The 15,347-nt window shown below is 55.7% G+C and overlaps 5 protein-coding genes across 5 annotated transcripts; 2 read left to right on the top strand and 3 right to left on the bottom strand.

Moving 5' to 3' along the window:
• Window positions 1–7: 7 nt before the first annotated feature.
• On the bottom strand, window positions 8–1,020 carry J3D65DRAFT_206234 (uncharacterized protein). Its single transcript, XM_066794450.1, has 3 exons — window positions 755–1,020; window positions 526–672; window positions 8–474 (listed from the first exon to the last, which is right to left on the bottom strand). The coding sequence occupies exons 1-3, from the start codon at window positions 911–913 to the stop codon at window positions 100–102; spliced, it is 681 nt and encodes a 226-aa protein (XP_066658509.1). The 5' UTR covers window positions 914–1,020; the 3' UTR covers window positions 8–99.
• Window positions 1,021–2,285: 1,265 nt separating this feature from the next.
• J3D65DRAFT_206251 (uncharacterized protein) lies at window positions 2,286–3,402 on the top strand. The gene has a single exon (XM_066794451.1). It carries the CDS (start codon window positions 2,373–2,375, stop codon window positions 2,997–2,999), a length of 627 nt encoding a protein of 208 aa, XP_066658508.1. The 5' UTR covers window positions 2,286–2,372; the 3' UTR covers window positions 3,000–3,402.
• A 905-nt stretch (window positions 3,403–4,307) lies between these two features.
• Window positions 4,308–9,145, bottom strand: J3D65DRAFT_206229 (meiotically up-regulated gene 190 protein). Its single transcript, XM_066794449.1, has 6 exons — window positions 7,855–9,145; window positions 7,418–7,721; window positions 7,235–7,360; window positions 6,306–7,189; window positions 4,871–6,257; window positions 4,308–4,813 (listed from the first exon to the last, which is right to left on the bottom strand). The coding sequence occupies exons 1-6, from the start codon at window positions 8,944–8,946 to the stop codon at window positions 4,503–4,505; spliced, it is 4,104 nt and encodes a 1,367-aa protein (XP_066658507.1). The 5' UTR covers window positions 8,947–9,145; the 3' UTR covers window positions 4,308–4,502.
• Window positions 9,146–12,037: 2,892 nt separating this feature from the next.
• J3D65DRAFT_533432 (uncharacterized protein) lies at window positions 12,038–13,414 on the top strand (the record flags this gene model as incomplete). Its single annotated transcript, XM_066796692.1, has 4 exons — window positions 12,038–12,148; window positions 12,199–12,319; window positions 12,370–12,782; window positions 12,830–13,414. Coding segments are annotated over 4 exons (1,230 nt in total), but the record flags the coding sequence as incomplete, so codon positions are not given.
• Window positions 13,415–14,025: 611 nt separating this feature from the next.
• On the bottom strand, window positions 14,026–15,155 carry J3D65DRAFT_205811 (uncharacterized protein). Its single transcript, XM_066794447.1, has one exon. The coding sequence runs from the start codon at window positions 14,890–14,892 to the stop codon at window positions 14,272–14,274; it is 621 nt and encodes a 206-aa protein (XP_066658505.1). The 5' UTR covers window positions 14,893–15,155; the 3' UTR covers window positions 14,026–14,271.
• Between the last annotated feature and the right edge of the window lie 192 nt (window positions 15,156–15,347).

Raw genomic sequence — 15,347 nt, 5'->3', positions numbered from 1 at the left:
CTGCCGCCAACCATGGCGCCACCAAAACACCGATCAAGAAGAGCCCCGCCATATTCATGACCTCTGCAAAACCATCTCCCTCCACGTCCCAGCTGTCCCTCAACCACAGTTCTGCTTGTCCTTGTCCTGGCACTCGTCAACCGACATGAGCCGCGTGCGGTCCAATTGCGCGGCGTTGGGGTCTGTCTGGCCCGGCTGAATACCCTCCTTCTGCATAAGCCGTGTGCGAAACGACACGATGTCATTTGGATTGCTTAAACGGGTACGGTCTGGCACAAGAAGTCTAGTCCGGCCAGGCTCCACGCTGGCTTCGCAAGTCTTCGGGCATTTGCACGGGCGGTCGTAGTCCGAGGGCGAGAGGACGGGCTTTGGCCGGCACTTGGCGTGGTTTTTGCTGCTGCTACTGCCGCTACTTGGGTCCTCCTCGACTTCGGCGCAAGTGTAGACCTTGGCGCAAGAATCGTCATCCGGAACCTGCAAGAGTCAGTGATGGTATTCGCAGGAGTAGGACAAATGGGAACTTACACGACAGCCGCAACCCTTGGAGGTATCACTGTGGGTGCATTCACCGACGAGGACCTTGGCCAGACGTTCTGCGAAACGAGAGCCAACACCAGCTTTGTCTTCGAGGATCTTTGCGTCTTTGCAATCCGAAGCGCAGCTCCTTGTACACTTTTGAGTCGTTAGCGTGGTTCGAGATCTTCATCACTGCTCCGTTCGAATTCCAATAAACCAAGGAATCATTAAAACCTACCTTTGAGGAAATGATGAAGACACCGTCTTTATATGTTCCCACCGGTTGATCTTGTGGATAGTACTTATTCACGTCCTTGCCGTAGTCGTCATCGCTGTATTCGTTGGCAGCCGCAAAGAGCGCAAACAGCGCGTAAACAAGAAAAGTTACCGTTCGCATTGTCGTTGTTGTTGGCTTGCGAAAGAGTCTTGTTCGGAAAGTAAAGGACTTGTAGTGAAAGAGATGGCGCCACCGCGTTCTAAATACCCTCACCTCCACTCCGCCGTCGAGCCTCACAGCCCCTATCGAAATTCGATCCCCAGGGTCCGCGTCCGCCAGAGCCTCGTTGCCCTACGCCTGGCATCCTCGCTTCGCGAATCCCGAGCCTAACAGTGTTAAGCTATCGTGCACTGCCTTAGCCGGACGGTTCCGGGGCCAAACAATACGGAGCACAGTGTTCCGCACGTTTCCTGCGTTCGGAATTTGGCACCCAAAAAGAAGCGCGTTCCTGAAACGAAGGCGTCGTTTTTTTGGGCCCAGGAGTTGTTGGCATGCATAATTGCGCTCCGAGTGGTGTGAAGCAGGACGCGAAAAGGCTCGGCGGACCTAGGTGGCGAGTAGAGATGCAGCGGATGGCGGATAGAGTAATGAAGATTGTCTTTTCTTACTGTCGATACGGTATGGAAACAGGTTGAGGTTATCCTGAGAAAGTCTTCTTTCAAAAACATCGATGATCAGCGCAGTTCAAACCATCCTCACGATGGTCTCTCGTCTCACTAGGCTTGGTCTCCCAACCGCATACCTGCCACTTCGGGTTAGCTCGGGCCGCGCCGTCCCAAACAAGATAGCCGCGAGTCCGGAATTACACGCCTGGGGCCATCCATCCCCCCCTCAGCGCCTGATGCCTGCCACAGCTAATATCTGCCTGGCGTCAACCTTGTCCGCAATAATTCCACCTCTTTCTCTTTACCTCTCAAACCTACTCAATCATCGTGGCTCTTGGTCAATACCTGCTGGGTACTTGGTGACAGCGGACCACGCGCTCGCGGTTTGACAGTCAGCACTATCCCTGGACACCGCGGCTCGTGTCTGCACGCGGTTTGGGAGGGACCAGACGTGTTGAAGATGCCGACTCTCAGCATCTTGGATCGAGGTGCGCGTCCTGCCAGGCCAGGCAGAAAACAGAAGCATATCGATCAGATTATCCGGTTGGAGCTCTGTACGAGCCCAAAAAAAGCAAACGAGATGAGAAGAACAGAAGTATCAACACCAAGCGAGATGTACAGAAGCAAATGCAGACCAAGTTCCTCCCGCACGCTACAGCCACGTGGATTCAAGAACAACACGAGCACGAATTATGCGCAACACGTCTTTAGCCGCCCGTCTTCCACACAGCCTTCCAGAAGTCCCCTTCAACCTCGACCCGACAGGTGCGACGACCGCGTGTCGAGGATTTGCGGCTAGCAGCGTCGCTCCTCGCAATCTGGTCGTTCCGATTACTTTCTTTCTCGCTCCGTTCTAGCCTGTGCCCGAACCCGAGCAGTTAGTATCCGGTGTCTGTTGTTGCTTCTAGACTGGCCCAGAAACATGGCTTGCTCTCTGTTGATGGAGTGATGAGCGACAAGGCCGTCGTCTGACCATGCCGAGACTAAGTGACAGAACGAAACGCGTGCGCAGACATGACGGGACTGGACTAGACTGGTCCTGGCGTCAGAAAGAGCCGGCCGAGGTGAGAGCCGTAGCAGGACGAAAGACGTGCGTGCCTGGTCCGAAGTCTGATTCGGAAATGTGCTCACCTGGATTGAAGGAAGTCAAAGTGGCCCAGGATCACCAGCGATGCGAACACAGTGGAAGCGATGATGAATCCCAAGCTCTTGTCCCATCCACCCTCAAGTCTTCGCCAGCCCGACACGTCATCCAGCTGCGCACCACTCCAAACGTTTCCACCACCAAAGCATCATCACGTCTCGTTCCTCACCTGCACATCACCACCACCCCACAAGCTGGGGGGCAAACAAGGCTGGCCCCATGCACGTCTCCAGCCATACACACGACGAGCCAAGATCGCAAACAGACTCGCGTCAACTCTCTGCTCACGGCACATGCATGCATGTATGCCTGCACGTCACGCTCACATTCGCAAGCTTGCCCTTTTGCCTTCGCGCATGCTGACAAGACACGCGCACCCCGAAGCAGTCTCGGTTTGTCAGGATGGCGTGCCCGCCACTGTGGTGTGGTGGTGGCCTGCCTGACGCATATTTTTTGAGCGTCTACATGGACGCGTGCCTGGTCTTGCCTATCACCTGCCCTGCTGGCATCGAATCCTGTCGTTGCGTAGGTACTCGGCCTCGCACTCGTATTCTACTGCCTGGTCCAGGTTGGTTGATCGACTGCTTGGTTGCGGCGGCGACATCTCTTCATCATCGTACATTGATCCAGATGCATAAGCCTTTCCTATCGCCACTCGAAGCAGGTCTGGACACGCAGTGACTTCACTCTGCAACGTCGTGGCGCCTGTCCTTACTCTTTTCGCCTATCCTGCGAGTTCCTGACTCTGCGATCCAGGCAGACAATCCAGGCGCGAGCACGAGCGGCGTCGTCATCATCATCATCGAGACTGAGGCACCTACTATTCTTGTCTCACTCCAGTCCGCCGGTACGACGTAATAATCTCGCCCAGGATATGGGGTGCGGACTCAGCCAGGCTCAGGCACCAAAGTCAAACCAAAGGAAGCGAGGAGGTATGTATGCTGACTGAATGTGTTCTGTAGCTTCCTTACTGTAGGTACCTAGGTAGGCAGGCGACAAGGCGTCTAGGCGCCTAGGCATCGTTATTTTTGGCATTTTCCCAAGGAAACCCCCCCTTTTTTTTCTTCTTCTTCTTCTTTTCGTACTTCGCAAACGTCGTTACTTGCCGGGAACGGGCGAGGAAAAAGCTTGTTTGAATTGCGGTGGCGTGTTCCTTGAGTCGTGCTGCCGTTGCCGCTGCCGCTGCCGCTTTAGGGCTGGGCAGAACAGACAGGGCTGCAGGTGATGTGATTGACTGACTGTGTGGCTGCCCGCGACAGACTTCACGACTTCCCTTGCTTGCTCAGAACTCCAGGGGTATAAGTGGATGCCAGGGGACAGCCGGAGACGGAAACAGTCCGGGTCCGGCGCGGGTACCGAGCGGGATGGACGGCCAGACGGCGGCTTTGCGCGGGAGCTTGAAAGCTTTCCAGAAAACGCCCAGGGCAGGTTCGTGTGCGTTCTTTCGGTGTATCTTCAACCCGCAGCAGCCTTGTCAGGAACCACTGCAGCTCTTTTGCCGCAATGGCGCGGGAGTGGCGGCAGACGCCATACTGTATAAGGTTCATGATTTGGACCGGGGACGCAGACATTCGTCGCTGCGGCGGCTGTTGCTACCCTCTTGGGACATGGCGAGGGTTCGAGAGTTGTGGGGGAAATGAGATGGCGCATGACGACACGGTGGTGGCATCGGTCAAGGGCGTCGCTGGCGGCGATGGAGGCCAGATAGGGTAATAATCTTGATGGGCGATGGTGTTTTGAGTTGGTGATAAGCGTTTGTCGGTTGGAGCGGTCGTGGCGGTGTCTCGATTTTCGAGATGGGTCGGTGTGTCGTGGCATGATGATGTTGTGCCAAAGTTCGTCGATACGGAGTGTTTGGGTATCTGCCCTCAAGGAGTGGGAAGTAAGTACCGGTGGGCCGCACAGCTGTATAGACACTACACACCATACGTGCAGAAAATATTCTTTACACGCCGGAATCTCACGCCTCACTCTCGATCCCCCTGCCCTTTTCCCTCCGTCCTAGCGCGCCCTTGACCTTCATCCCGCCATGTTCAACTTTATGTCCCAACCACTTGACGGTGCGCGGGCCCTTCCACTGCATAAGGCCTCTATGCCGCCGGTGCTGGCTATTGCGCGTGCGCTTGTACTCTTTGGCGGCGGCGCCGAGACCGCGGTGGCCATCGGTGCTGAGGTTCGTCGAGGACGATGTTGAGCCTGTGCTGTAGGAGGAGTCGGAGCGGACGAGCGAGGGCGCGTCGTTGAAGGCGACACCTTTCTCGGCGGAGAGCGCTGTGGGCGTAAGGCTATCAAGATCGAGATCGTCGTCCGAAGCGGCGTCCCGCTTACCGTCCGACAATCCAACTTGTTCGCCTCTGCTCAAGCCTCGACTGTCATCTTCGTCGCCGGCGCTGGTCTCAGAGCTGCTTCTGCTGTTCATCGTAGTGGTACTCGGTGTCGCGATGCCCGCTCCTACGTTACCCTGCACCGCCTCGACCGTCGCACCGTCGCAATCATCCACCGCCTCCAGCACCTGCATGACGTGTGCGACGTCAACGTCGCGCCTGGCGAGGCTGCGGTGCGCGCGGCTGAGGCCCGGAACGAAGCGCAGCGTCAAGACAATCTCGCCCATCTTCGTGAGACGCGGGACTCGGCCCCCATCGTCTTCGCCGGATTTGCCGTCATTGCCGCTTTCGTCTTCTGCTTCTTTTTCGATGCCGTCGCCGCTGACACGTCCTGTGCGCAGCATCTCGTCAATGTCGCAGACATTCTTTTTGACGCGCTCGTAGACTTTTTCTGCGTCCCGCCCGCCGTAGACGCCGATCCGCACGTCGGCGTCTTCATTGTCGGCAATATCCTTCAGATATGTGACGCCAAAGACAAAGTTTTCTGCCTTGGACGATGAACTGAGGGCGTGCGAGAGTGAGTGAAGATGGGTCGAGCGGGGACGAAGAGTGATCGTGAGAGGAGTGCGGTGGCGGCGAGCAACAGGTAGAGAGAGAGGTCTGCTGCCGTGGGTTCTGAACGTCAGGGGGTCGTGCGAGTTGTCAGTTGGAATGGATGCTTTCGGTTGTGACGAGGCGGCAAATTCAGAATCTGGCGCTTCGATGGGACTAGAAGTTGGATGCATTTTGCTGCTTCCGAATGGGACGCGCAGTTTCAACCGATGGTGTTTGTAATCTTCGGGGAGGTGAGTAGAGACAGTTTGGGGCGCCACCAGGAGCGTTCCATAGTCCCAACCCAATGCTGGACGTGGCGCTTGCAGCTTGATAGCACGAAACACCATGGATATGCGTGCTCTGCCATACCCTATCCCGCCAGCGAGAGGAAAGAAGGCGTTGATTTGGCTTCGTTTTGCGAGGACTTTGCTCAAAGGCAGGTAGATGACACCCAGCAGTGGATCGTCCTCGTGGACACGGGCATCTCGTACCGAAATGTGAATGTCAGTCTCTCGCCAGTCGCCAATGAAGCGTTCGCAACCTGCATTGAAAAAAGGCTGCGCGTTTTTCGGTTTGGTCCGCGTGCGATAAACCTTGCGGTGGTTCATGATAATGGTGCAGTAAGATGATGGCAAATCTTCGCCATTTTCTTCTTCCTCAATGTCGTTGGAATCGTTGGGTGGTTTGTTCAGACGTTCGAGCTCCAAACCGGTTATCTGATGAATTGTTACGCTCAAGATTCCAGAAGGATATTCGGACGGCGGCCGCGAGGCGACAATGAGTTGGTCTTGTCGCTCCTAAGCAGGATTAGTATCTCACACATTGACACCAAGGTGGAATCTTACCTTCAGAGTTTGAGCTTTCTGCTGCTCAAGTTCCAGACTCTCATCCCTTTTGGCCTCACGCAGTTTCTTCTCGCTTTCATCATCAACCTGCTTCCTGAGATCTCCAAGCGTGCGAATTGTTGGGTCAGCAGTCTGCTCTGCCAGCTGCGAATCCAGAATCCGGGTTTTGGAAAAATATCCAACGCTCCATTCCAGTTTTCCAGGCATGCGCTTGCCAGCCTCGAGTGCTCGGAAGCCGTCCAATCGATCCATCATTTTGCCATTGCTCCGGGGATCACGCATCAGCTGCTTAATGTCAACTTCGATGCGACCGAGGTCGTCGTCGGCGGTCGTTCGGTCAGAGTCCCAGAGCTGTACTCGCAGTCGCTCGTCGACATTGAGCTCGTCAGGTGTAACGAGAACAAAGCTTGTCTCGTCCCAACAGGGCTCCATGTCCGCTTCGATGATGCGAGTACTCCAGAGAGGCTTGTTGAATTTGGCCCAGCCGATGGAAATGTATCCGTCGGTGCTGCCCTTTTTCCATAGAAAGTCAAAGTCGCCCTCTTTGATGCCGAAAGCGCGCTTGATATGGACCACAATTACTCCGCGCGCGGACGTGTCCTTCTTGAAGTCGTCGCCCATCAGCATGTCTTTGAGGTCCAGAGTAAGCGATTTGGGCGCGACATATTCAGCCATGGCGGCGTCGACCGCCGATTGAACAAAGTTGGATATGAGGGGAATGTCCATGATGTCAAGTCCACGTCTTGTGAGAGGAACGCATGAGACGTCGACCTTGGGCTGACCGAGGAAGGTTAGGGTGCAGAGACTGAAGAAAGGAGGGTCAGGCGTGAGTTGGAGACGGGCGCGAACTGTGCCGACGAAACCCTCGAGTTCGACCCATACCGCTTTGGCTTGTCAGCTTTGCCGAGTTGATCGATCGGATAACTTACGAAACTTGATATTGCCGGGGAGGTAAAAAGCAAGGTACAGATGGGCATTCTTAGCTCGGTCTTTGATGCCCTTATTGACAGTGCGGGATCTGTAAGCAAAGGCTACCTCTAAATTGACAAAATCACCTGTAGCACACTGTCAGCTACCGATCCTGGTTTCAGTGATAACGGTGACAAGCATGCCTTCCTCAGCTTCCATTCCTTCAGCAATGTTTTCATTTTCCTGAGAATTTGCTGGGTCTTGCTCCTTGTCGGCCTGGTCCTTGCCTTCGGTGTTGTTCTGTACTTCACCCTGGCCAGGAACGGTTCTGTCGCTATTCTTGGGATCTGCATCCCTTTTGAGCTTGCCTTTGTTTGAAACCGACATGGCTGCAGCTCCGGTTGGCAGCCAACGAACGCCTAGGATCCGGATGGCTTCACTTCCTTGACCAAGATCCTCCACGCTCACCATGCGAACGAGTTTTGGAAGAGACGCTTGCATGACATCCTAGCAAGAATTAGCAAGATAACCAGGGTACTGACCTTTCAACGACCGTAGTCTTTGAGCGTGCTGTGTAGAAAGGATATTGTGAAGAAATGATGTTTGAGCTAAGACTGTGAGCCCCTCATGCCTTGCTTACCTCCAGGGTGTCTGCCAGACTGGTGAAAAGATCAGGGTTGACCAGTGGCCATATTGCTGCCAGCAGCGAGTTGAGCCATTGGGTGGACTCTGGAGTCTCAGACTTTGCCAAAGCCTTGCCGTTTTGTCTCTCGGCTTCCCACACTTCGGTATTCCAGACGGCGTCTACTTTGTTCTCAATCCAAGAGCGCATTCCTAAGATGGCGAGCACGCCTGTTCCGAAAATGAAGATGAGAGCTGTCGAGATGGCAAATTGGTGATTTACAGATGAAACTCGAGCAGCTGTGAGGGCCACAAGGAGCATCCCCACTACCAGACCCAGCACAATTGTGGTTGCATTTTGGTAGATCTTGGTCAACTCATTGCGCGTGTTCTCGAAGCTTGGGGGCGGAAACATGGCTTCTATGCCGGAGTGGTATTGTTCAGATTCATCGGCTTCGGCCTGCAGCTGGTCGTGGTCCTTCTCCTTGGCCCCAGCCCCGGTCGAACAGCGCTTGGTGGAATTGGGTGGATCCTCGTTTTCGGGAACGTTTTTCAAATCTTTGTTGGTAAAGTCATGAATGGTAATAGGCAAATGCGTCACCGGGTCCGTGACAGTGCGCTCGGTAGGATCCTCTGTTCTCCGCTTCATCTTCTTCCGTTTTTCCTTGGGAGTGCGGCCAGAGACCATGGACTCTGACGTGTCCTCGGTGAGCTCACCGCCATGGTCCTCCTCTTCATCACCGCTTTCGCTCCCGTCATAATTATGCAGTGTGTTGGTGGATTCGTCGTGATCGTCGTCGTCGTCGTCGTGTGCATCGGGGTCGTCTCTGTGTTGCGGATGGTTCTTGTTTCGGCTCTGATAATGTTGCCGGGAGCCGTCGTCGGCGTCTTTGGCTGACTGGGAGCTCTCGCCAGTCCAGTAATTTTTGGCGGTAGTGGCCGTCTTCTCGGCCCAGGAGGGTTCCTCGGAATCGGCGGCGAGGGCGCTGTGAGCTTCTCCACGCTGTGCCTTTTCCTCCCTGTACTTCGAGATTGTTGGAATTGGGTGGTGCGGCGAATAGCGGGGTGTAAAGTCGCGTCGAGTCGTGTGCGTGTCGTCGCGAGCGGTCATTACGAAGGGAAGCTTCTACGGGGAAAAGGAAAACGGGAGACGCGACGGTAGGTAGCAAGAAAGCAACGGTCACGCAGCAGCAAAGGAAACTGTCGTCAAAATATGAAATGCAGCATGGACGTGAGTTTGGACCACGGGAAACAGCGTAAACAAGAATTGGCGGTTGAGGTGACTTCCTTGACTTGGCAGCAAAACTACTTTTCGCGATGGCCTGCCTCGTTCCTTCGTCTCGTCTGACGACAATGACGTCATGGCCAAGATGAAACCGCCCGGCCGCCGCCCAACTGGAACCCGGAGCATCACGTGCCTGGGGATGCTTAGGTTTCTCTAACCTACCGTAACCTCAAGGTCTGGAACAACGTCCCTGTCGCCGTTGGACCGACTGATGGACGGACTGACTGACTGACAGACAGCACGCGGCAGGACTGCAGCTGGCCGCCGGGCGCCGCTTTCGAATGGCTGTACTGTGCCTCGACGCGACACGACACGACACGACAGATTACACACGGCCGGGGAGTAACACTAACGTGGACGCTTCGTTGACGGATTCTTCTGGATTTTTGGAGCGTGGCCACCTCCACAATTGACCGGTTGCGCGTGCCGTTGGTCGCCTGCAGCGTTTCTTCAATCCAGAGACAAGCCCGAGCAAAAGCGATGGAATGCGAAGCGGCGCGCGGCGATGAACTGGCGACGGCGTGGACGCGATACTGCGACAGGCAGGCCATTGGATCAGGCTTCTTCTGAGAGCGAGAGGTGCGCTGCGCTGCGCCGTTTCAAAAGCGGCCTGGAAATGCAGGCCAGAGGGCGAGGCCACCACTCGGCCCACTCTGACCACTGCCTGGCAATCAGGACCGACCGGACATGGACTCTTACTCAGCTCCGCCAGCGTGCGAGTGGAATGCCACCCCAAGGAATATGTTTTCAAAGGGATCCATGTGTCCAGCGCGCGGCACGGGACGCAGCCACGGAGCCGGGATGACGGCCGTGGATCAAACGGTCAAGTGTTGCTGGCGCCGTGTGATTTGCCGTGGCCGCAGAAGAAACGTGAGCGAGAGAGCGACATGCATACCTACCCTACCTACAAATCCCGAGTCGCAAGCGGTGAGTTTCACGGCCCTCTCACACCTCAGGTCGCCGGGGCGGGGAAGCACATGGCCAGGCCAGACCTGCCCTCCATCTCTCGTCTCTTCCGTTGGCGCCCGTCTCAATCTTCTCTCTCTCTCTCTCGTCTCCATCTCGTCTTTCCACAGACACACATCCCATCGCAGTAAGCGGCCAAGTGCCTTGAGCCTGTCCCTGTCCGTCAGCCTACCGGTCAGCCCGTTTGGTGAGCCCGCGTCACGCCAACTGCGGGGCCCAGCATCACGCATCGTCTCTTCTTTTCCGCCCACAACCATAGAGCCTCACCCTGCCAGTCAGCTCTGCACTGACGCTGCAACTCATTTCACCCGGTCCATCGCTCGAAGATCCTCCGCAGGGTTGTCCATCTGCCCACATCCCCTTCCACCGTGACCCTTTGGCATTCCCAGGCCAGCCACCTCCACCTTGCGTCGACCTGGACAAGGCTCAAAAAGTGCTGCCGGCGCCTCTGGTGATGGGCCTCTCCTAACAAGACGACGCCGCCGCCCCTAGGGACTCCCTCTTCAGTTGTACCCAGGAAAACAATGACCACCACCTCTACCCCATGGCATGACACGGCCAACGAAGGCTTCTTTGGTCCCATGTCGCCCGACGGCTGGGTCGACAACGACGACGTAGTGCAAACCGTCTTTCCCCCCTTTTCAGGAAGCGATCGCAGCTGGTCAAAATCCCCAGGCTCGCTCCTGTCTGGCTACTCCCCCCCTCCCCTCGTCGGCCTCCCCATTCCCTACTCGACCGCGACCTCGAATTTCCATCATGGCGCCTTCGCTGCCCCCGTCCAGATGGAAACCGACGTTCCGCCCATCCAGACGGATACCGCGTCAAACTCGCCCGCCTCGGATCAAGTCCAGACGCCGCCGGAGATGAACCCCTCGGTGGACCACCACCTCGACATGACGTCCAACAATGCCTGGCCCCACTCCAACCACCAAAGCCACGGCAGTCAAATCATGGATGAAAGTTGGGAGATTGTGCCCCGTCAAAGCAGCGTAATCTCGCTCGACAGTCCTGTTGAAAATCCTCGCAGCACCTTTGGCGCAAACTACTTCCCCACCCAACCCGAGAATAGCGCGCCGATCCCGCGTGCCAACCTCGCCTTTGCCGGGCAGGACTTTGCAAATCTCCCACTGCGACAAGGTAACCTTTGTTCCGTCGCTCCCGCTTGCCCGCGTTGACATGAACACATCTAGGCACCCACTCGACCGTGTCGCAGTCCAGCTCAGAGCCCTCTGTACAACTAGCGTCCATCACCCCGCAAACCAACAGCAGCATGACCGGATTTCCTCACTCATCCTATCCATCCGACGAAGAGGTGCTGTCGATGCTGCAAGCTCAAGGCCAGGAACAGCCGTGGTCGACCGCTTTCCCTCGGGACTCGATGAGCTGGGACGCCAAGTCAGATGCCTTGATGTTTGGCCCCAGCTTCTGCCAGACGCCCACCACCCAAGCACCCGTGACGCAGGATCAGCTCCGCAGCAGCATATCATCTACGGCGCACTCGCTTTCCCCGGACCCGACCTCCTCTGTCACCTCGGGTAGCCCCATGGAGCAATACGTCTCTGGTCCGCACTCGGCAAGCCAGGAACTTTCTTTCGCGATTCATGGTGGCGCCAATCATTTTGGCCATGTCCAAAACTCGATTGCCGACCCTTCTCTGTTCATGGACTCGACGCTACAAAGCATGCAAGCTCCATCGCAACTCCAGTACAATTACATGCCAGGCACCACGGCCTTCAACATGCCCCCTGCAGCGGCGCAGTTTCCACCCGCGCCTCTCAACGCTGCGTTTATGGATCCTGCGTCGGAGACCGCGCTCCTCAACTCTGCGCAAATGTCCAATTTTCCCAATCTTTTTGCCATGGACAGTCCACCGGCAATAGCGCCAAAATCGTGCGACAGTCCCGGGTACTATCAACCAATCGACACTGTCGTCAACTCGAGTCCTGCAAACCGAAGTGGCGGCAGACAGCTCGGCTCCCACCTTGCACCCGAGAAGAGAAGGGATGCCAACACGATGCGCGACATCAAGGCCTGTTGGTCTTGCGCGTTTCAAAGAGACAAGGTGAGTGTAGCGCGCGTGTGACGACGGGCTCGATTCTGACAGACTCGCAGTGCGGCGAAGGCGATCCGTGTCCGCGTTGCGCCAAGCGGTGCAACAAGGCCAATGGCCCGCATCCTCAACTCGCCTGCGATCGAACTCCTCTTTGGGAGTTGGTCGAGTACTTTTTACCTTGTAAGAAAAGCAAGCCGCGGTTAGGGTACATAGCTGACAGGTTCCAGCAGCGATCATGACCAGCATACACACTCAACAGGCGCTCAAAGATTTTGTGCGCCAGCACACGACGGGATGGACAGATGTGCGTATCCGCCTGCGGCTCATTCCTGGGCGGGGGCTGCCAGCCATGCCCTGTGAAGCGTACGAGTTTGTGCCCAAGACCATCGAGCCCCAACGGCAGTTTCAGTACTTCAAAAACAGCAAGACGGGCATGCCATTACGAAGCGAGCGCCCGTCGCCGCCCCTGGGCATGGTACAGATTGAAAACGGAGACAAGGACCGATACACAAAGTACATTGACGACATTATTCAAAACTACTTTCCAGCATTTGCCCAAATGTACTGCTCAGATGATGGGTACGATTTCAACCTGCGGCTACTCGAGTTGCTTCGGAATCTCAAGCCAGAGGCGAAAGATGAGGTCAGTGATTCCCTTTGCGCCACCTTCTTGATTCTAACAGCATACAGAAGGACATTCTCCACGACGTGCGTCGCCTGATTGTCGTGACGTACATCATGGGCCACACGCTTGTTCTCGAAGAGGCCAATCGCGCCACTGTTCTCCCCACATTACGTCACGCCCGGCCTGCCGTCGAGTACGGCACGTTTTGTTCCCCTCGAGTCGTCAACCGTCAGCTCAAGTACCTCTTCTGCCAGTTGCATACCCAGTACATGAGCGATGTGTACAAGAAGCTGCAGCAAATGCTCAAAAAGTCGAAGCAATGGCCGCCTGCAAAGTGGGTAGCAGCGTTTGCTGCTATGCTCGGCTTGGCCATGGTCCACGAGGACACGCAGAAGACTGTGCACTTGCTCGCAGACTACAAGGTAGCTGCCGAGGGCTGGAGCCTACGGGATGCTGAAAAGGTCGCTGGACGGACATGCGAAGCAATCGATGTCAAGTTCTCCTTTGTCACGGCACTGTTTATGCGACGGAGCTCCAAAGGAGAGAATCCCATCGTGCACAGAGACAGTAGCTGGTGGGCAAACAAGTTGGATCGTAACGCGTCCGTCTTTGCCGAGGGCGTCAAGAAACTCGTCGGCGACAACTGTAAGTTCATCTCATCCAACCCTCGTCTTCGTTCCAGTCGACTCCTCAATTGTCCAAAGGGGACTAGCTTGACCGGGACGACGATCTCACATCAAGTCACGTGCTGACCGGCACTGTTCCAAATAGACACATACCTCGTCCAGCAACAAAAGGTGCCCTCTGACCGGCAGGGCAACTTCACAGCCCGTATTGTGGGCCGCTTCTTGACGACCCTGCTCGATCAGAACTGATGAGCTCGTTCTGCCCCATCTTTCTCCGACTGCTCCACTTGTGGCATTTTCGATTCCATTCGGCTTGGCTTTCATTTCTCACGAATAGACGAAGCTACTCTGTCTGTTTTTGTCTGTACGCGTGTTTCTCATCGTCATGATAGCGCCGCTTGCCGCAAGTCTTACGCGAATCTTTTCGACCGTCGACCGCTTCGCTTCCAACAGTAGGATCGACATTGTGGCCTCGACCACGTCAGAGAATTTTCCGGGTCCCGCGCGGAGCGCCTTCCGGCCGCCACTGGCGTGCCGTCCCGTCGCCGCAGAGAGAACATCGAAATTGGCAACAGAGGAACCGCTGTCAAACGTTGAGCCAATATCGACCAAACCAATGCAAGAGAATCACAAAGGCTCCACGCTTTGTAAAGCGGCTTTTCCCGGACTCCACAATTGTGCGCAGTTCCGAGATGAGCACAGCCGAGGTTAACGAAATTCACCAACCCAAGCCCCCCAGGCGCCAGCATTACTCCGGGCATCGGTCCTGGGTGCCCACCATGCGGGCATTGGCATGGCGCTACTCCCACGGAGTAAGGCCTGGACCAACGGTTTCAAATTTTACGACTCGGCTTGCGGCATCCTATTTGCTCGCGTTTGGCTTATGCTGCTTCGAAATTTGCTCCTCTAGCTTTCGATGCCAGTGAGGCTCGTCTCTCGTCCTCGAAAGTCGACCCCATTGCCCGAAAACCTATATACATAAGCATCTGAGTGTTGTATACCCCGACGAACGAACAAAAGAAAAAAGTCCGACACATGTCAGACTTTGATGACGAATATCTAACGGCCGACCCGATGGGGGATGGGGCATGCAGGCACGAGTTGAACCATTTCTGCCTCGTAGCCAATACGACCGTCACGACATCAACGTGTAAAAAGCGGACTTGGTGGAAGAAGATACCGTTCTCTGGAACAGCTGCAATGCCTTTCGGCGCCTGACTCGGACCTTGTACGAGCCACCACTCTCCACACGAAGCCTCGACGTCGCAGCGTGGCGCAGCACCGCGTATTCTCAAACCACCAGGGTGCATTGGCGGCAGCCTGACATTGACCTGAGTTTGTGTGATCTGGCGCGACGAGTCTCCTCTTGTCTTTGACTCTCCTTCGACTGAGAGAGTCTTGGTCCGCTTCGGCTTTCTCGATTTTACCCTTCCCCCTTCCCGATTTTCCTTCTTGCCCCCCTCCTTCCTTTCGTTTGTCTTGCTGTCTGTCTCTGTCTGCATGTACGTACGTAGCGCGGCGCTGGCATGCCTTTCACATCGTCCGAGTCCAGCGCTCTGATGGCACGGCGCGGGTGTGGCATCATCACCACCATCTCCGCGATTTCTGTTGCCATTCCCACAGATCTTTCGAGCATCATCGCTGCCCTTTCTGCTTTTGCTGTTGCCGTTGCTGCTTTGTTAGCGTTTTCGTCGTCGCAAGAGGAGCAAGCGAGCGATTCACTCCTGAAGCAAGCAAGAAAAACGACTTTATGAGAATATGAAAGTTGATTGGTACATGAAATTGTCCGAACCTGCGTCCCTGTCTGTCTGTCTGCCGGCGGCCTGCTCGCTCACTCAAGCGCTGTCCCAATCCATCTGATTCTGTGCCTCCCTCCTCCGCCAGCCACGTCACGTCATTCGGCAGACATCCCGCAAGCCTACCTACCTACCTAAGGTACCTAGCTCATTTTCATCAT

The sequence above is a fragment of the Phyllosticta citribraziliensis genome, assembly GCF_038025025.1.
Source record: "Phyllosticta citribraziliensis strain CPC 17464 chromosome Unknown J3D65scaffold_2, whole genome shotgun sequence".
Lineage (NCBI taxonomy): Eukaryota > Fungi > Ascomycota > Dothideomycetes > Botryosphaeriales > Phyllostictaceae > Phyllosticta > Phyllosticta citribraziliensis.
Note: the sequence above shows the minus strand (reverse complement) of the source record. Positions and strands in the feature narration are given on the sequence as shown.

Bases quoted from the DNA above. Each gene is read 5' to 3' on its own strand.
- J3D65DRAFT_206234 (XM_066794450.1), bottom strand. From the start codon at position 913: ATGCGAACGGTAACTTTTCTTGTTTACGCGCTGTTTGCGCTCTTTGCG. The intron at 673-754 runs GTAGGTTTTAAT...ACGACTCAAAAG, and splicing joins TCTTCATCATTTCCTCAAAG to TGTACAAGGAGCTGCGCTTC. The intron at 475-525 runs GTAAGTTCCCAT...TGACTCTTGCAG, and splicing joins CCAAGGGTTGCGGCTGTCGT to GTTCCGGATGACGATTCTTG.
- J3D65DRAFT_206251 (XM_066794451.1), top strand. From the start codon at position 2,373: ATGCCGAGACTAAGTGACAGAACGAAACGCGTGCGCAGACATGACGGG.
- J3D65DRAFT_206229 (XM_066794449.1), bottom strand. From the start codon at position 8,946: ATGACCGCTCGCGACGACACGCACACGACTCGACGCGACTTTACACCC. The intron at 7,361-7,417 runs GCATGCTTGTCA...AGTGTGCTACAG, and splicing joins AGGAATGGAAGCTGAGGAAG to GTGATTTTGTCAATTTAGAG. The intron at 7,190-7,234 runs GTAAGTTATCCG...GACAAGCCAAAG, and splicing joins CCCCGGCAATATCAAGTTTC to CGGTATGGGTCGAACTCGAG.
- J3D65DRAFT_205811 (XM_066794447.1), bottom strand. From the start codon at position 14,892: ATGCAGACAGAGACAGACAGCAAGACAAACGAAAGGAAGGAGGGGGGC.